Raw genomic sequence first — 20,475 nt, forward strand, 5'->3', positions numbered from 1 at the left:
AGAAAGTTTAATAAGTGCTTTTAGAATGAGGGCTAATTCTAAACCCATTAATGGCTACAGCTGAGAATACATAGCAAAAAATAATGCTAGAAAAATGGTTCTTTTCTATCCCATCAGGATCATTTTAGTCATGGTTTATAGGCTTAATGTGGGGGTTAGGGGGAAGCCTTTATGTTTTGAGAGAGAAAGAAGCCACTAGAGTTACTCTGATGTCATCAATAAAACTCTGCACTTCTTCAGTGAAGGGAAGGGAACCAACGTTCCAGTACCCGCCCTGTGTGCCAGGCTCTGTGCTAAAAGTTTTATTTAAGCCTCACAACACCTTATGAGGACAATAGTGTTATTTCCTTGAACAGGCATGGAAAAGCTAAGTAACTTGCTTAAAATTACATAGCTAGTATGTGGTAGTGCTAGAATTCCAACCAAGATCAAATTCTAAGACCATGCTTTACCCACTGTACTTTTTATCCAAGTATTCTCCTAACATTTGACAGAATGATGGGCCTTAGTTTGCCCAGAGCAAAATTAAAATGGAACAATTTTCTTGCCATATCACACAAGCACTGTGAGAATTTAGTACAAAGTGTGAGAGGAAAGCTAACATTTTTAATGCTTGTGCATGTATGATGTTTCATAATACATTAGCCCAGTTTCCACCATAAACAACTTGACAGCTTCATGTTACAACCTGTAATATACTGATAAAGGAGATAAGGCTTAGTGAGCTTATCTACTAAATGGAGAACCTAGAGTTTGTACCTGAGCTGTGTCCTTTTACCCAACACTGGCTCTCGCATACAAATAGAGGTAATAGTATTTCTTTTTCTTACAAAATTTTTTAAAGATATTAACAAAATTTTTCCCCAAAATTGAAAATATTAGCTATCCTAGATATTATATGCAGCAGTGTCACCTTCTCAAAGTAATGAGGCAGTTTAATACTCCAGAAAGGACAGGGGACCTGGATTCTTGTCCTGAAGCAATACTGATTGGCTATACAGTCCTGGCATGGACAAGTCACCCAATTTCTTTGGGCTTCTGTTTTCTCATTTGTAGTAGGAGGGTATTCAATTAAGTGAGCTCTGAGTTCCCTTACTGCTCTAACATTCTTTGAATCTAATGATTCCTCCAATAAAGTAGCCATAGGCACTGATTTTAGTATCATAAGGTTAAATATAGGTTAAAAACAACTGAATTCATTATAGAATCTGGAAATTAATACATTAGGTAAGTGGTATCACTCTCATTTCTATAAGGTTAGGTCATTCATTCAAGTAAAGTATCTCTTGTCTTTTCACGTTTTTAAATGTTGCTATTTTTATTGTAGATCCATATCACAATTTATATTAGAAAATAGATTCTTCATGTAGCCTATTTTGAAGAACCATGTTTTTTCTTGTGGAACCAGCAGCATTGGTCTTGCTAAATGAATCTTTTCATATTATCAACCCAGGTTTACTAAGTTGATAGGATTTACTCCAAATTTCTACTCTCAAGTGAGATTAACTTTGTATTTGACTTTCAGAACCAGCTGCTCAACTACCGTTCTGCCATTTCAAATCAGGGCTCAAAAATGGATGGCCTAGAAAAAGAACTGAGCAATTTGAATCGTGAATTTGACACTTTGCAAGAAAAGGTAATGTGTTAGGTCAATAGCATTAACTTTTTGTTTGTACTTTCAAAATATTATTAATCCCCCCCCCATTAACTTCAATTTGTTGCCAATACATTTATTTTTCCTATAGGTTCAAATAAATTCCAGGAAAGCACAAACATTATATAACAACGTTGATCGGACAACCCAAAGCGCAAAAGAGCTGGATGCAAAGATTAAAAACGTCATTCGAAATGTGCACAGTAAGAAGAGTTACTCTATCCAATTAACTTTTTATGTTACATAGCCCTTTTCTGCACGCTGAAAGAATTTTCCTTTAAGAGTTCAACATTATGAAGATCCTGCAGTCAGAGGAACCCTCCCATAAAAACATCTGCCTGTTTTTAAGTAGCCTGCGGGAGGCCAACATTCCCAGTCTAATAAGCCGCTCTTGTTTTCCAGTTCTTCTGAGGCAGATCTCCGGGGTGGACGGAGGAGGGAGCAGCTTGCCACCCGGGGAGTTTGCCAGGAAGCTGGCCGAGGCCGAGCGCATGCTGAAGGAGCTGCGGAGCCGCGACTTTGCAAGGAACCTGAGAGAAGCAGAAGCTGAAAAAAGAGAGGCTCAGCTCTGTAAGGATGTCCCCAAACTCTCGCATCCGTCCATTCTCATCGGTCTGAAATACAGTGTGCAAAGTACAATATCGAGTCCCTAGTTACAGGTGGAGGGTGTCCTCATTTCAGTGGATATTACTGTTAGAGCATCATGTGGTGAAAACGGGTTGCCCATCCAAGTTACTAACATCTTACCATCAGGCAAAAAAAGGGAGGTGTCTTCTCCTAAGATATTAGATACTGACACCTCTCTTCCATTTTTACTGCATTTTCATTATTCTTTAATTCAGCTCCTCCCATCTTTGTCATTATATCACTTTTGAATGGTCACCTCATCACCATTGGGTTTGAATTACAAATTGATATTAGCACTATTATTGCAAAAACAAAAAATGGATATAGTAGGAGTGAACGGAATAGATCTAAAGTTTCGATTAGGGAAAAATGCCTCATCAGCTAAAAACTGAGAAATACTAGTTTTTCTAGTAAAATTTTCTGTAGTAAAATAATGTTATCAATGGCTAATTTATAACTGCTACAGATAGTAGCAGTTTTCTTTTAGAGTTTGTATTGTTTAAATTTAAAATTAGCCTTGGCTTTTAACTGCAAGGAGACAGAAATCGTGGTAGAGTGCATGTGCTGTATACTCCGCAGATCTAATTCAAATCCCTGGGCTGACTGGTCGTGCAGTCTTGGGTCATCACCTAATTTCTGCATCTCTGTTTCCTTATATGAAACATGAGAATGTTACTGTTTTCACGCGGTTATCATAAAAGTTAAATGAGGCAGTGGGTTCAATGCACAGAGCAGGTGCTGCATGAATGTTAGTTTCCTTTCCTATTCCCTCGAAAATTCAAGGAAAACCATGAAATGATTAGAAACGTAAGTCTCCTTCTGTAGTCTTTTTAACTTAGATGCAACGTACTCATCTCGTAAGTAGAAAACATAAAGTGATGTATTACAGTGCTGAATCGGATAAGGAGCTGGATGGAAAACCACCAGGTGCAGAGCAATGGACTTGTTAAGAACATGCGGGATTCTTTAAATGACTATGAAGCCAAACTCGCTGACCTCCGTACTGCACTGCAGGAGGCAACAGCCCAGGCAAATAAGGCCACTGGCCTCAACCAAGACAACGAGAGGACTTTGGAATCCATCAAGGTGAGTTCAAAGTCAGAGTCTGCACACTTTCACTAATGACAAGGATGAGGGAGATGGATCTTTACTGTTGATTAAATGGCATAGCCAGGGGCCCATCTGCATATCTAGTCTTATGCACCTCTCTCTATGGTGAACCTTCTAATCAAACAGGAATGAGGCAGTAAATGCAAAACCAAAGTTATCCCTACTCCTCAGTTGCCAGAAAAGATTCTGAACTTAAACCACTGAGAAAGCAGAGCAAATCCCTCTCTTCCCCACCCCCCTGGCTGACAGAGTACTATAGGAAAAATGTTACCAAGTAGATGAGAAGTTAAACTAATATCGTTATTAATTCAAAGTATGTAATATGTTTTAAATAATTTTTTGGGTCAGATGCATAAACATCATAATCACCAGCAAGGGCATTTTAAGCCATCACCTGCTTTTTTTTAAGGGAATAAATTAAATATAGGCCTCATGCAGGAGCTGCAGTGACAGAATTGAGAGCTCAAGATTCTATGGTATATATTTTCAGTGGTGAACATTGTATGCTAACCAACAACAAAATTGTGAGAGGTTATGAAATGACAGTAAGATCTAAGTGGAATAACATAGGACTGACTCCCAAAAAGAACATGGTGAAAGACAATAAAGAATATCTTAGCAGGTGGCAATATGCTTTATTCCCAAAACCTATTCCAACAGTAACACCTCTGTTGAAGTCCTGATTATGCCCAGCCAAGGGAGCAGGATACAACTTTCTGGGTCCTGCACCTTGGCAGCCTCCTGGCCTGGCCTTCTCAGGTCCTATGTGCTCTCTCATTGAAGTCCACCTGCATCCCCATGGGGACTGGCACAGTGATGTGTTGATGGTTGGGGCTGGTTTATGTAGTTAAAAATCCCTCCTTCTCCTCCACCAACCAGAGCTTACATGTATGCCGTCCATGCCCGAGATGACACCAGCACAGACACCTCCTTCGACAGGGATAACGACTGTTTCATGGGCATGGAGTTTGAGGAAACTGTGACAGTGCACCCACACTGCAAAAAGAGCGGATTTCCCCTCACTTTGCAATTGCCTAGATGATCTTTAAGTTCAAGAAAACATTCTGACTCTTGAAATTACTTCTAGGCTCTTCCCCAATAAATATGCCTGTGCCTGCTAATGATATATTCTGCAGCTCACGCAGATATTCTTTTTATTCTCTCCAGAGGCAAGTTAAAGAAATGAATTCCTTGCAGAGTGATTTCACCAAGTCTCTAGCCACTGCAGACTCTTCCTTATTGCAAACCAACGTTTTGCTGCAGCTGATGGAGAAAAGCCAGCAGGTAGAGACAAAACTTGTTCTCGAGAAAAATCAAAAAATACTTAAATTATATTGCAGGGAAACTATGAGATGAGCTGATCTACTTTTTTTCCTCCAGTATATGTCTTTTACTTGGAAGGAAATATACCAAAATGCCAACCGGAGGAGCGGTGTGAATGATGTGGCTTCTTTGTGTTTTTGTATTGCCTAATTTGCCTGCAATGAGCAAATGTTACTTTCATAATTTAAAAAATTGAAATGCTGTTTTTAAAATATCAAGCATACCTTTATTAGCAGAAAACATTTAGGACTGATAAAAGATTGACATTTCTTAGCCCAATGGGCATTTTGAAAGTATCTTTTATGATCGCTATTTCCAAATCAGAAAAAAAAGTGTTTTGGCCTAGTACAAATTTACACTAATGATAACAGCATGCTGTTATAAAATTTATCAAAGGGCGTCCCTGCCATAAGGAAAATGTTCGAATGGTGGTTAAACTTGGGAGAATGTTATGAACACCACTATCTGAAGTCATCAAAGATTAATTGGTGTAGTAAATGGGCTTAGAAAACAAATTCCTTCTTGTTGCTTCCTGGAAACGTGTCATTTAGGACAGAGTTCAAGAAAATGGCATATACATTCTTTGCTTAAATTGACACTGTCTCTGTTTACTTGGAAAAAAACAGGACTATAAAAAATTAGCTGCCACTGTGAATGAAGTAAGACATGAACTAAGTGACAAAGTGAGAGAACTTTCCAAATCCGCCAGCAAAGCATCGCTGGTGGCGCAGGCAGAGAAGCACGCGCAGTCCTTACAGGAGCTGGCAAAGCAGCTGGAGGAGTGAGTGTGGGCCCTGGAGGTTTCACCGTGCCCCTGCTGAGGCCTGGTGTGGAAGCCCCGCCCCGGGCGGGCTGGGTCTCCGGAACAGGGTGGAGGGTGGACCCAGGGCATAAGTCCAACCCGATCTACAGTAGGGGACTGATTCCCAGTTGCACTTGAGCAGAGCTGCAGGACCCACTGCCTAGGTCTCCACCCGTCAAATGAATTGGGGTCAGCGGCAGGCAGGGGGCCTGCTGGAGCACTTCCCCCATCTGTCTTCCAGGATCAAGAGGAACGCCAGTGCGGATGAGCTGGTGCGTCGTGCTGTGGACGCGGCCACTGCCTATGAGAACATCCTGAACGCCATCAAAGCGGCAGAGGATGCCGCCGACAAGGCCACTAGTGCCTCCGAGTCTGCCCTCCAGGTGGGCACCTGCACTGGCACCTTCTCTAGATGCACTCTGGAGATGTCTCTCTTATTTTCTTTCTCTGTGAACCAAGGGATGGATGGACACACACACACATGCATATATACAGTTAGCATTACTTTAAATCAGAACTTGTTATATAGAATAGCCTTGAACTTGCTCCAGATATGGGTCGTTATTTATATGACTAATGTGTAGTACAACCAATGTCACCCCAAAACATTTAATTTTTAAAATAACTTTGTAAAACCAGATAGAAATTACACTAATTATCAATTTTGAACCAAGATAAATATTATATCCTGCTTCTTATCTGGTATGCTTTTAGGCTGTGATTAAGTATTAACATTTACCAAAAAAGAGAGAGATTTTTGTGTACAGTTTGAGAACCATTTATTTCCTTTGTCTTACACCTAGGCACGTCTGTGGAGTCCTATGGGATCTGATATGTACCATATAATATTCTTATATTTAAAAATAAAGAACAAAATATTAAATATCAAAGAATTAGGGGAAAGGCCTTATTGGAAGGTTGAAGACTTTTATCTCCCAAAGACTAAAAACCTAAAAGCAACTCCATTCTGTCTTCAGTTATTTCAGAGAGTACTATACAAGTGACAGTGAGAAAATGAGACAGGTGTCATATAATTCATCAATATGTCACCAGAGATGGGTCCACTTCCCCAAGCCACAAATGTCCACCTAGACCCCTAAATCTATCTTTTAAGGAACAGTCTTTTTAAACCTCTTCTTCAAACTTCATTCTTTAAAGATTAAAGATAAAGGCTTTGGGGTAGGATAAGAAAAAGAATCTTATTTCATGTTTCCTAAGCTGCACCACATGCTTAAAGCTGCTCAATGTTTTGCTTTCAGACAATGACAAAGGAAGATGTTCCAACAAAAGCTAAAACCCTGAGTTCCGACAGTGATAAACTGTTAAATGAAGCCAAGATAACACAGAAGAAGCTACAACAAGGTATTGGGGGGAGGGGGTGGTCAGGTTATAATCAGGGACTTGAAAACAACCTATAGGACCAGGAGAGGCAGCCCTAGAAAAAAATGCTCTTCCTGAATCTCAGCATTGATGCACATTTGTAAATCCATGGTTTATTTTATAAATTTGATGTTTCTACCCAATATTTTAACATATACTAACTTAACTAGAACCTCATGAATATAATAAATCTTGAGGGTGACAAGCCTGTTTTGGCCAGGCCTTTATGGGGCTATTTAATTTAATCTACTTGTGACCGTGGCATTGGGAACCCACATAGCATAGAGGTAAGTACAGTACTGGTTTCTTATTTAAGGTCTAGACCATTAATTTCAGGTCATTAGAGTAACTGCTTCAAATTTTCTTAAGTCCTGAAATCTTAGTAATTAAAAGTACCAAAAACTAGTACCACTGTGAAACATGAGGATTTTTTAATTATAAATTTTATCATTGAAAAAGTTCCACTTATTTAATTTTTAAAAAAAGAATTAATCCACCTCAATCTCACCAAGTTCCTGTGTCTGAAAATGTGGTCCCTTGATATTCTCCGGTCCCTCGTGGTCACTCACAGCTGGGCAGCCATCTGAACACCCACAGCCCTCACTCAGCTTCTTAGTCGCTTCAAAGGGATTAGATGGCTTCTACTACTAACTTACCTTTCTTCTTTCTCTCATTCATCTATAAAAATTAAATACATGAAAAATAAAATACAAAATATAAACATAAAATGATTTGCCTAGCAAATTTCAAGAATTAAAATTTCCTTGTATGATCTCTGCTCTCTATAAAATTTGAGGTAAGAAGTGAGGATCAGTGTTTTAAATAGGTTTAGGACGCTAACCACATTGTTACTTTTTCCTTTTATTTTCTTTTGTTTCTAAATATATGACCCCCTTCATCCATTTCTCCCACCACTACCTCTGGCAACCACCAGTTTATTCTCTGTATCTAAGAGCTTTTTGTTGTTGTTTTTATATTTATTTATTTATTTATTTATTTATTTATTTATTTATTTATTTATTTATTTTATTTTTTAAATATATCTTTATTGATTCAGAGAGAGGACAGGAGAGGGAGAGAGAGATAGAAACATCAATGATGAGAGAGTCATTGATCGAGCCCACAACCCGGGCATGTGCCCCGACCGGGAATTGAACCCCAATTGCCTGGATCCTAGGTCAACGCTCAACTGCTGAGCTATGCCCGGCCAGGCTGTTGTTTTTAGATCTTATGTATAAGAGAAATCATATGGGTTTTGTCAACATTGTTATTTAAACCAGTCCTAGAATCATAATTTAAGCCTTCTATCATCAGTTTGGTCTTGTAGCATTCACTGGTCATTTTCCATGACCCCAAAGTGGCAATATTATCAACTAGGACTGTGAGCTCTGCTCCTTTCACTGAATTCCCTTAAGTGTATCAGTTTGGAAATGAACAGAAACAAGCAATGCCTAAGTGTGTGTGTGTGTGTGTGTGTTTGCTTGGATAAGGCTCTGATAACAACATTCCTTTCTTATACTCTGAAACTGAAGAGGCACCTTTCTGCATTATTCATTCATTTGTTCATCTGGTCATACAGTCATTCATTCATTCTATAAATATGTATTAATATTAAGCCCTGACTAGTGCCAGACATAACACTTTGTCATGGGACACAGCAGAGAACAAGACAAACACATTCTTTCCCTTCATTAAAGAGAGACTTCTGTCCTGAGCAGAGTGGAAGTTAAATTCTCCCCTAGGTTATTAAGCCTCTCCCTTTCTTCATGCGTATTTCCCAGGAGCTCGGGCCACGGGCTTTCATATGCTCCTGATCTCCATAACCAGAGGACCCTGAAGCTGTGGGTCTAGACACAAGCAGTGGGCACCTCTGGGATGACCCCTTAAATGCAGGTCTGCTCAAAGCTGTGCAGACACTAGCTACTTAAGGGCAACTAATACCAATGCGGGATAAAAATGCACAGAGTAATTGCCTCTTAATGCTTTATTTTATTTTAGAAATCAGTCCAGCTCTGAACAACCTACAGCAAACTCTGGAAATTATGGCAGTTCAGAAAGGGATGATAGACGCCAATATTACTACCATCCGTGATGATCTTCGTGGGATAGAGAGAGGTCAGCATCTCCTGAACCCACCAAGCCTGGCTTCTTTTGTTGAACAGTTTAGATACTTACATTTCCCTATTTGTGTGTGTATCAGATGACATCGATGGTATGATCAGTAGTGCAAAGAGCATGGTCAGAAATGCCAACGATATCACAGATGAGGTTCTGGATGGGCTCAACCCCATTCAGACAGATGTGGAAAGAATTAAGGATACCTATGGGAGCACACACAGCGAAGACTTCAACAAGGCTCTGACTGACGCAGATAACTCAGGTATCAGGCATTCTTGGCCAGGAAAGGTTATCCATTTTCTCCATTGTTATGTGCTTTGATCAATTTAAATTCTTCCCTGGTAAAGTATGATCTTAGAAATTAAAACATTAGAAAACAGTTTCACATAACACATTCAAAGAGTGTGGGTATTCTATTAGTTAGAAAGACCAGGCAGGATCCATTAACATTGCTATTGATTTTCCCTTTTATAGAGTAGAGGTATAGGTCCCTGAATCATGAGGTATTAAATTATGATTGATATTAAGGATTAGAAAACAAAGGTATTTTTTCCTATAGTGGTCAAGAAAGGTGACTTGACCTCTAGATTGCAGAATAAAATCTCTTACATATTTAGAAAAGGTTTTACCTGATTCCAAGTCATCCTGTTCAACATTTGAGACCCAAACATACTATTTGACAAATACTGTCAACAAGGACATCTGTATTTAACCTTTCTCAACTTATATTTCTAAATTTCTGTTTTGTTACCTCACCAATAGTAAGAAAATTAACCAACAAACTGCCTGATCTTTTGAGCAAGATTGAAAGTATCAACCAACAGCTGTTGCCACTGGGCAACATCTCTGATAATGTGGACCACATTCGAGAGCTAATTCAGCAGGCCAGAGATGCTGCAAATAAGGTAGGTGTGCCCTGCCTTGCCAGGCACCTAAGCTCCTTCTTTGATAAGTTACCACATTCATCAGGAAAGGAAGGGCATTTATTTACTCAAGAACCTGTTGTTTTTCTTGCCCTAATTCTTTGGTTGCTTGAAATGTGAAAGTTGATTTCCCCCTGTCGTCCTTCAAATGTGCACAACAATCTCATCCCCATGATCTGGCATGTCAGGGACCGGAAGCCGTTTCCTCCCCACTGAGTTTATGCAGACAGTGAGAAGGGTTTTCCTCCAGGCAGCAGCTAGTAAACTACAAGTTCAAGTAAGGATTCTGTAATCAGAATAGGCTGATATGATGCTGCACAGGACCTACTTTCTTGCTGTAACTTGAAAGTTGTAGAATCCACTTTTATTGAGGATGCAGGAATAGTTCCTACCAGCATCACCAGTGTTCCGAACATGGGATTATAGCAATTTTCCATCACAGGAGCACTGATCCATCAGCCTTTCTCATTTTAACCTGACATTAACATTATTTACTCGAATTCCTGACACGTCTCTCCCACAATTTGTTTTGTCCTCACAAAATATTAATGAAATATCATTTATTTTTCAGCCACCCCCCATGAGAGATTTGGAGATAGAGGGTTGGAAAACCAAGTCATAATATCACTGCCCTGGAGGCACTGTCATTTATCTCTAGGCTCCATATTACGTTTTGTTAGCCTCAAATTCTGCCCCTTTTTTTAGGAAAGAGAAGTAAGTACTGTCAACATAAAACCTTTTCTTCGGCAAGAAAACAAAGAGCATAGGCACAGTTAGCTTTTGCTCTTCTATATTCATTCACTAACTTAGTCAACAAAATTTGACGTGTATGAAAAGCACAGTGGTCAAGAGTCAGTGAGCCAAGCCAGGAAATATTACCCATTTTCTCCACTGTTATGTGCTTTGGTCAAACCAAGCCAGACTGCCTTGGTTTTGATCCTAGTTCCATCACTTATGAGCTCCGAGGCCTTGGGCCAGCCACTTCACCTCGCTGTGCCTCAGTAGCTTCATCTGTAAGCAGAATAAATAATAATACAGGCCTCATGAGAGTGTTAGGATTAAATGAGCTAATGTAAAACAGCTCCTGGCTAATAGTACTATGTAAGTGGATAATAAAAAATAATCAGCAAGTGCTTTTGAACACCTGGCTTGCATGGCACTCTCCTGAGGACCCAGGTTGCTCTCCAGCTGCTGCAAGTGGCATTTGGTGAAAAGACTACACTAAGAGGCTGGATAAAGGTGTGTTGCTGGGTTTTGGAAATACCAATTTCTACCTAGAGAGGCTAAGAATAGTACGAAAGGACGCATATAAGAATGTTCAATGCAACACAGCGTATAATCACACAAAAATCATTGGGAAAAACCCAAATGTCCATCAATAGGACATGGATAAAATTGTGATAAATTTATACAATGAAAGACCATACAACAGTAAACATGAGCGAGCTGGAGCCAAGTGTATCAACACGGATAAATCTAAAAACAGTGAATGAGTTTCATGAGTTTTTAATCCCGGTCTAGGAGACACGCACACTCCTGTGTTCCTTATCCTGACAGCTTGACAAAGGCTCATGCATGTTTGAAAGGAGTAGCCGCTCTGAACACACCCACTTTCCTCCTGGTGCACGGTTAACACCATAGATCTTACTCCTTCGCAGGTTGCTATCCCCATGAGATTCAATGGAAAATCTGGAGTAGAAGTCCGACTGCCAAATGACCTGGAAGATTTGAAAGGATACACATCTCTTTCTTTATTTCTCCAAAGACCTGAGTCAGGAGAAGATGGAGGGACTGAGAATATGTTTGTGATGTACCTCGGAAATAAAGATGTAAGTATTGCTTTGATACTTCTCTTGTTTTTAAAAGAATATGGTTTTGAGATGTGAGACACCCGTGTGTCACTGCCATGGACACAGCAGGAGGAAATCCCACCAACGTGTCAACAAACTCCACTACCTCTGATGGTGCCACAAGGAGCTTTCTGTCAATCATGGATTATTATCTGCTGGCAGATCTAGAGGCCTTACCAGAGGTGCCCAACACATGGGCACACGTGTACACATGTGTGTGCCTATGAGCAAATATACACCTGGGGTTAAAGATCAGCCCCTTTCACCACGTGACCAGGGCAGCAATATCAAGGCTTCGTGGGAATCAACAGTTCTCCCTCACAGAATTGTGACCCTGTTCTCTTGCTCAGAACGTCCAGCCCTAGCCCTTTCTCAAGTCGGTGGGGTGACAACCATCTGTGGATGGAGACCGGAGCAAATGAAGCCTCTCCTACCTAATTAATCAGAAATCCAGTTGCCCCATCTCTACAATTCTAAATTCTTTAAACTGCTACTGTTTCAGGCATTTTGAAGAGTTTATTTTAGCACTTAATCCCCCCACTTAAAATACATTTCTTCAACCTAATTGTCAGGAAAAACTAATTACTGATTGGGTTAGGATACAATTTTTAGAAAAGAAATATCTGAAAATTCTGTCAGTTAAATGGTTGGCTGCCATTAGTGGACAGTGTATTTAAAGATTCCTAAAATCAACACAGTTATTAATCACTCTTTCTGCTTCGAGGGGTTGGTACTTCATTTGTAGCTTTCTTATGACATGACTTTTTGCTTTGTATGTGACAAAATACACATTACTTTATTCCTTCAATAAATTTATACCATATACCTACTAGGTGCAGCACCCTGTATTTATGATAAACAAAAATTTGTTTCATGAGTGTACTTAATGTACACTTAAAACTGGTTGAAATGGTATATTTTACCATAATTTTTTTTAATCCTCACCTGAGAATATGCTTCGTCATTGATTTTAGAGAGAGGAAGAGAGAGAAACATTGATGTGAGAGAGGAAAACCTATCAATTGCCTCGATTGGTTGCCTCTCGAATGCGCCCTGACTGGGATCAAACCTACCACCTTTTGGTGCCCTGGACGACGCTCCAACCAACTGAGCCACATCAGCCAGGGGTATTATACCATCATTTACCAAAAATTTGTATCTACCTTAAAGTGCTCATATTCTAACAGGGGGAAAAGATACATATGTAGCCGTGATAATACAGGGTGCTAGGTGTTGTAACAGAGGCATGTACACAGTATTGAGGGAATGTTGTATGGTACAGGGAGAAAAAATGGCTTATTTCCCTTACCAGACTAAAATCTAATGGAGACCCGAGTCCATATCTGGTTCATCTTTATGGCAGGTGCTTGGCAAATATTTGTAGAATAAATGAGTGCACTATATACCACGAGCAAAGACAGCTCAGGCATTATTAATGTTAAGTGTTCTGTGTATATTATTCTGAACAAGGATACACCTCATTTATTCTGCCTGCCCAAGGCTTATTGTATAAAACTCACTTGTTATTTGAAATGCACTCTCTTGGAATGAGAAGTTGAGAGAATACATATGTCAAGGGCTCTGAGGTAGACTTTATCCCGCCAGGCCTCCAGGGACTACATCGGCATGGCAGTCATAGATGGCCAGCTCACATGTGTCTACAACCTGGGAGACCAGGAGGCGGAACTTCAAGTGGACCAGATCTTGACCAAGAGTGAAACTCAGGATGCAGTTATGGACCGGGTGAAATTTCAGAGGTACAAGTCTGATAGACTGCTGCTCTTTGCTAACCTGACTTACACTTGCTGAACTTCAATTGCACATGTTGATGAACCCCATTTTTAGAATCTTAGCTTTGATTTTTTTCATTTTTGCATAAATGTTTATATAAATCTACTATCTAATTTATTTTTAAACAGAATCTATCAGTTTGCCAGGCTTAATTACACCAGAAAAGCCACATCCAGTAAACCAGAAACAGCTCAATTCTATGACACGGACAATGGAAATAGCAACACACTCCTCGATTTGGATCCTGAAAATGTTGTATTTTATGTTGGAGGCTACCCACCTGATTTCAGAGTAAGTGCAAATTTTATTTCACTGAGTGACAATATTTACATTTTTATTTGTTATGATGGCCTCTTGTCTCTACTGATCAATTGTATATAAGATGGATTTAACTATGTATTCTTAAAGCTTATTTAGGGGTAATAGCTAATACTTAAGTACTTCCTTGTGCAGTGATATATGCTAAGCATATGAGTTTAAAAAGCATCGTTATCATTCCCACTTCACAGATGAGGAAACTGAGACAAAGAGGTTGAATAACTTGCCCAAGGTCATACAGCTGGTAAATAGTAAAGCCAGGGCATTTGGTTCCAGGGTCCACATTCTTTTCTTTCTTTCTTTTTTTATCTTTATTGTTGAAAGGGTTGCAGATATCCCCTTTTTTCCCCATTGACCCCTTCTACCCTGCACCCATCCCCCACCCCAGGCCTTCACAGCGTCCACATTCTTAACCCCTATGGCTATGTCTATGGTAAAAAGTAACAAAGTCATACTATTTCTTGGCCAATGTGATCATTGTCCTTTGTTCAATTAGTAGATTTTTTTGTTTCATTTTTTTCAGCTTCCTAGAAAACTTAGATTCCCTCCATACAAAGGTTGTATTGAATTAGATGACCTCAATGAAAATGTTCTGAGCTTGTACAACTTCAAAGAAACTTTCAATCTTAATACAACTCAAGTGGAGCCTTGTAGAAGGTAAACAAAGCCTAGACACTGTGTCCCTATGACTGTGATTTGTATAGCTTGCAGGTCTGTTACATTACAAAGGATGGGCATTGACTTGCTGTTGATGTCACTGGTTGCTTTGGGCCAGTAGTTCCTAAATTATGCTTGCACGCAACAGTGCTATTCCATCCCTAAAATCTAATGGTAGTCTTTTCTTCATTTGTAGAATATGTTAAATTGATAGAGTTTTCTCAATTTAAAAATAATAATTTTTTCTTAAATTTTTGGTGCCTCCTACCACAAAATGTTGAATGTGGGATTGGTACCTGATTTAGGCACAAAAGTATGTATTTACTGTAATTTTTTTTTCAATGGTCCACATAGTACACTGTAACTTTCTAGGTACTCTGACACCTGGACCTAATGAAAATTGCTGCCTTGAGCTCCTGACCTTCCCTCTAGTTAAAAGGATTTGGAACATTCTAATATGGAACAGACTGCATATTTATTACTCAGAATAAAATTATTACATTTCAAGTTCATAATTTTGTTTATGTTTAAACTCTTCAGATGCTAGTCTACATCTTCCTAAGTAGATATTTCCAAAAGGTACTCTTGAATATTGTCTTTATTGAATGAGGTTTTAATTATTATAAGAGCACATCCAGGAGAAGTAGCTGGCTGTTTTAACATTTTAAAGATGTTTCCTCCTCTTTAAAAAATTGTGGCAACAAGATTGCATATGCTTTGCTCCATTTTTCAGATAGCAGCATCTCATATTAATAAACAAACTTGTGTAGTAGTCCTGTGCTGCTTTGTTCTAACCTATGATGATTAATGTTGACAGGAGAAAGGAAGAGTCAGACAAAAATTATTTTGAAGGTACGGGCTATGCTCGAGTTCCAACTCAAACTTCAACTATAACTGCTTCAGTCAAAACCTTTGGGCAGTCAATTCAGACCACTGTGGATAAAGGTTTGCTGTTCTTTGCAGAAAACCAGGTAATTTATATCAAGCATCTAAATACTAACAAATATGCCCATTCAATTGAGCAATTTGAGGGTAACTGGGTTATTTTTAACACCCAAGTAGATCTGAAATACAATGTGTAAATGTTATATGCATCCTTTCCCTTGGCCCAGTTCTTCTTTCTTTGGTTGTGGGAATATGTGTCTTAATAAGGCAAATAATCAGGAATTTGAGAACTTGCTACCAAAATGTGGAAGAAATCACCCCTTTTCCCATTCGATTCTCATTGTCAATTTCATTCTCTGAGAACTACTGTTTGCCTAATAATTTACTTATTCTGCATAAAAAATGTGAAGACCTCCTGGGGTTTCTGAGAGCTCGACTGTTTGACCTTTGGATGTTTGCATCTTGGTCCAACTCTTGCCAGGCTGTGTGAGATTGTCTTTATCAACCTGACCCTTGACTATCCAAGACATGAAAGCTTCTCTGCTGTCAAGCAGCTGACTTTCTTAGAGGCCATTCTTTAGTCTCCTAGTTTAGAAAAGTCCAGTGATGCTCTACAGGTGATCACTAGCGCCATCTGCTGGTAAATGGGCTGGGAATTGTCTGCTCCTCTAAATAGACCTGTAGTTTGCTCCATTAGGTAGCATTTCTGGAGAAACGGGAATCTCCGTTGTAAGAATGTGGGATTCACAAGGCACTTGAGATTTTACCAGACCCTTCTATCTGAAGGGTGGGGACACAGACCTGGTCCAACTCTTCTCTCTCGGGTTGGTCTGGACCCTCCAGCAGCTTCCAAGGCTCAACCAGTTCTGATGGTTTGGGAAGGTCCTGACCTACCTGAAGATTGCAGAGAACTGAGATGTCACACAGCATCTTCAGGGCAAGGTGGCTGTTTTCCAAAGCAAGGTGTTCTTTGTACTACATTTTGAAGTTCTTTGAGACTAAGAACCAGAAATACTACTTATATAAAATGCCATTAGCAACTAGATAAGAGAAAATGATCTAAAGGGCTACTGTTAAGTAGGCTGGCTCATAACTGTCGGTGAGTTAATGTTATTCTGTTATTTATGAGTGTGAGGAACCCTAACTGGCTTCCTAGGGCAAGGTTTACGATCCAGGTAAGGACTGATTTTTCTATTAGATAAGCACTCTGGCAGTAGACTTCAAAGAGAGGCCCTCTTATCAATAGGGAACTTTGCGAGAGCCAACCTTCAAGCCCTGCAGGAGAAATTCCTCAGCTTATCTTTCCTCTAAGGAAATGGCTGGTTTAAATATGTGCCTTACACCATGAGGCGGATGCACAACAGACCAAGACCAACATGATTCCTGCCCTCAAGGACCTTGTGTGCTAGATGGGAAGACAAATATTAAAGTTACACTCGTTAGCTGGTTAATTACATCATCACAATGGTGACGAGCAATATAGAGGGAGAGTTTGAGGTGAAATGAGGATGTGTAACAGAATAGACTTTCTTGAACAAAGGATGCTTAATCTGAGACTTGGAGGACAAGTAGAGACATCATATAAAGAGGAAAAGGGTGATCCATGTGGGGAGAGGGGCTGGAAGAAGGCCCAGACATGGGAAAGGCAGGGAGCACTGGGGAGTGGAATGGTGGCCCATGTGGCTGGGACACAAAGAGCCGGAGGGACCACAGAGAAATAAACCTAAAGAGGTGGTCAGGGCCTCAGAGCACCTGATAGGGAGTTAGGGCTTTATTCCGAGAGCAAAGGAGAATAGTGTGCTCACGCTGGCATTTTCAAAAACCTCTTTGGCTGCAGGGTGGAAAGTGGATTTGAGAAGGCACAGAGCGGACATGGGGGGACAGTGTGTTATTGCTGTGCAGTCCAGCTGAAAGAGTTGTGGCTGAGACCAGATGGCATGAAATGGAGAGAGTTAAGAAAGGGCAGAACTGCTAAGATTTGTTTGGATGGGAGAGAGGGGGAAGAGTCAAGAATGACTCCCAGTGGGTCTGTGGCCCCATCAGTGAGTATCAGTAGTGAGAGAGAGAAAGAAGGGAGAGAGCGTGAAGGGCAAGACACGGGCTTGGCAGCAGGTGGGAGGCATGTAGATCATAAGCTCTGTTAGAGATATTCTGAATTTGAACATCTATGAGTCATGCCAGCAATAACAGTCAGGTAACCAGATGCACAGACCTGGTACTGTAAAGACAGGTCTAGGCTGGAGAAAAACATTTGGGCTTCACGGGCACACCTGAATTAAAGCCACGGGAGTGTCTGTGATTGTGAGGCAGAGAGTGGTGGGAGGAAGAGGTCCTGTGCAGGATCCCCAAAGAACCCCCAACACTTGCATGGAAGATTAGAAGGGGGATGAGCCAGCAAAGGAGACCGAGACATAGTAATAAGTCAGAAAACAGATGGTAGAAAATGCCTGGGGCTTAAGTAAGACCATACCTCTTTCCAAAAGGTAGCATTCATGTTGTCACATGATATTAATGATCTGTATCTTTTCAGTTTCCATTTTTACATGCTGGTTATAGATCACTATGACACAAAATCATAATAGGTAGCATTTATTGTGTCCTTCCTGTGTGCAACCACCATATATGATGTTTGGCAAGACTTACAACGTTTAACTGTCACACCCATCCCAGGAGTTGGACCTTGCAGCACTATTGTCCCTTTTAACTAAGGAGGCAGCTGGAGCTGAGAGCAGCCTGTAACTTGAGCGCCAGTGCTCAGGTCTTCCTCCGTTGTATCTCCTGGTAATCTGCATTGTTTCCTTGCTCTAGGATCAATTCATCTCTCTAAATATAGAAGATGACAGTCTCCTGGTGCTATACAAACTGAATTCAGAGCCACCAAAAGAAAAAAGAATTAAAGAGCCCATAAGCAATGGGAAAGATCATTCGGTATGTCCTCAGTCTGTTTACTTGAATTGTTAAATATCCTTAGTCCTTTAAAATTAAGTCAGTGCCCCAAGCACTTTTCTTTTACCACATGAGCTTATTAACTGAGGGACATGTCTTTTTAAAATTTGAACATTTGGGTATAAAATATATAACGTGTATGTGGCATATATAAAACATGATTCATTTCAAATGCAAACATTTCTATTAAAATGTTTTAATATTATATTTTATGTAAAAGTGCTAATGTCAGAGTCTTCCTAACATGTATATAAATGAATCTGAAGGAAGACAAAAAACATAATAGCTCTGAGGCACTATGAATAGAATTTTTTTTCTCATTGCTCATTAAATCTCCTCTCATTTATTTCAGATTCTGATCAGAATTCCAAAAGCCATGAAAAGTATGTACATAAGTGTGGATAGTCGCTCCAGTATGATTGATGGTGAAATATTTGATTTCAACACATATTATCTGGGAGGAATTCCACTTTCAATCAGGGAAAGGTAAGATTTTTTTTTTTTTTTTAAGGAAGCAGACAGCTACTGATTAGTTTGCCTTTTTTAATTCTAGCAATGAACAAACACAGAAAGTTAGCTTTTCAGTATTAACAGTGTTAGGCAACAGAGTAAAACAGGCTATAAATACTGGATAACGGGACTGGCCATTTGAAAGGGGGAGAGAGGGGAACTGTGTGCCACCCCCATTGTCATTCTTGGGAGGAGAGAAGCCACAGGAATATAGATGGTGTTGACAATGCTGCCGATTGGAGTGGAGGCTGTGGCCCTGGAGCCCTTCAAGGCAGTGTGACAAGCAGGCCTGGGCACGGAAAGCTGGGGTCGCTGCCTTTGGGAAGGATCTCTAGAATGTAAGGCACACCTGTGTTACCTGCCCGCTGGTATGTTATTGAGCATAGACTAGGTATAGACCGTTTCTCAGGTTAATGAATACGTGAATGAATTCAGTTCATTTGAAAACAGGAAAAGCTTATGCTGAATGAGAAAAAGACAAACAAAATCAACAAAAAAAAACACTTTGAGAATGTAGTTTAAAAAAACTTTTACGTTTTATTTGTATTCTCCAAATAGCTGCTGATAATGTATGGAAAGAAGATGCCCTGGAAGGGTTAGTACAGCCTCACGACTAAGCTAAGAAAGTCCCAGAATGTTCAGTTATTACTTTTATGTCAAATCTGCGGGGGGAGAGCCATGGGCATTCCAAGTGCTGCGGGTACACAAACTGTGTATGCGTAAGGCTCAGGGGCTTCCAGGGATGCCTGCTTGTGTGACACACTGACCACCTCAGGCCAGTCCTCAGCCTTCCCCAGCCTCCTGGCCACAGCTGTACCGTGGGCGCAGTAATCGCCTCTCTCTCAGGGCGGTTGTGGGTTTCAGAGTAGTTCGCACAGTGCCTGGCACATGGTAAGTGCTCAGTAAATGTCTCCCTTGAAAGGTTATTGTGAGGATAGCATAACAGCACCTTTCACAAAAATAGGCACCTTGTATCTGTTAGTGGCCTTTCTTTCCCCCTTTTCTTTTCTGCCACCTTCTTCCTTCAACCTATACTTTATGGAAAGAAGGGCATCAGGAGGTGCTGATGGGTCTAAAACACGTTGAAATGCAAGAGAGGTTGGATCTAAATGTATGCATAAATAGACCCGCTCCGGGAACCCACACACACTCTCCTCCTCTTCTGAGGCAAAAAGCCACCTTTATAAAATAATTAGGCTCATGCTGCAATTCTGTTGAGGATTCATTTCTGCCTTTTGCTTTAATGAGATTTAATTTTATGCATATTACATGTAGCTAAACTGCTTATAATGAATTGAATAAAAATGAATGCAGACACCCTTCCATTTAGAAAAGTGAGCTGCCTTAGGGATTTATAATGAAATCAGCTTTCTGTTTTTCTTAGTACATCATTTGTTTAAGAAACACAAATATTTGCCTGGACTTCAGTTGGTTCATGTGTGTTAATGTTTTATGTGAATTCAGCTTCAGACAGAGCCAGAAGTGAAATCAAAGGGGAAACGCCAGGGCAGCCGCCTAGGAAGAGCTGCTCGGAAGTGGCTCTCATTACGTGATTGCACTGATATGGGGCAGTCACTGAGT

General features: G+C 40.1%; 1 protein-coding gene across 2 annotated transcripts in view; it reads left to right on the forward strand.

Moving 5' to 3' along the window:
* The window catches only part of LAMA3 (laminin subunit alpha 3), a 186,157-nt gene that overhangs the window by 142,987 nt on the left and 22,695 nt on the right, over window positions 1-20,475 (forward strand). For both annotated transcript variants that reach the window (XM_087819001.1, XM_016211528.2), the window contains 18 exons: window positions 1,526-1,636; window positions 1,746-1,857; window positions 2,057-2,224; window positions 3,171-3,367; window positions 4,559-4,675; window positions 5,341-5,495; window positions 5,758-5,899; window positions 6,776-6,878; window positions 8,895-9,011; window positions 9,097-9,276; window positions 9,777-9,919; window positions 11,596-11,766; window positions 13,393-13,544; window positions 13,707-13,869; window positions 14,420-14,553; window positions 15,371-15,524; window positions 18,247-18,366; window positions 18,737-18,870. In XM_087819001.1, coding sequence (XP_087675127.1) covers window positions 1,526-1,636; window positions 1,746-1,857; window positions 2,057-2,224; window positions 3,171-3,367; window positions 4,559-4,675; window positions 5,341-5,495; window positions 5,758-5,899; window positions 6,776-6,878; window positions 8,895-9,011; window positions 9,097-9,276; window positions 9,777-9,919; window positions 11,596-11,766; window positions 13,393-13,544; window positions 13,707-13,869; window positions 14,420-14,553; window positions 15,371-15,524; window positions 18,247-18,366; window positions 18,737-18,870 — 2,573 coding nt within the window. The remainder of the gene's footprint in view (window positions 1-1,525; window positions 1,637-1,745; window positions 1,858-2,056; window positions 2,225-3,170; window positions 3,368-4,558; window positions 4,676-5,340; window positions 5,496-5,757; window positions 5,900-6,775; window positions 6,879-8,894; window positions 9,012-9,096; window positions 9,277-9,776; window positions 9,920-11,595; window positions 11,767-13,392; window positions 13,545-13,706; window positions 13,870-14,419; window positions 14,554-15,370; window positions 15,525-18,246; window positions 18,367-18,736; window positions 18,871-20,475) is intronic.

Source organism: Miniopterus natalensis, chromosome 7 (assembly GCF_054644295.1).
Source record: "Miniopterus natalensis isolate mMinNat1 chromosome 7, mMinNat1.hap1, whole genome shotgun sequence".
NCBI classification, from domain to species: domain Eukaryota; kingdom Metazoa; phylum Chordata; class Mammalia; order Chiroptera; family Miniopteridae; genus Miniopterus; species Miniopterus natalensis.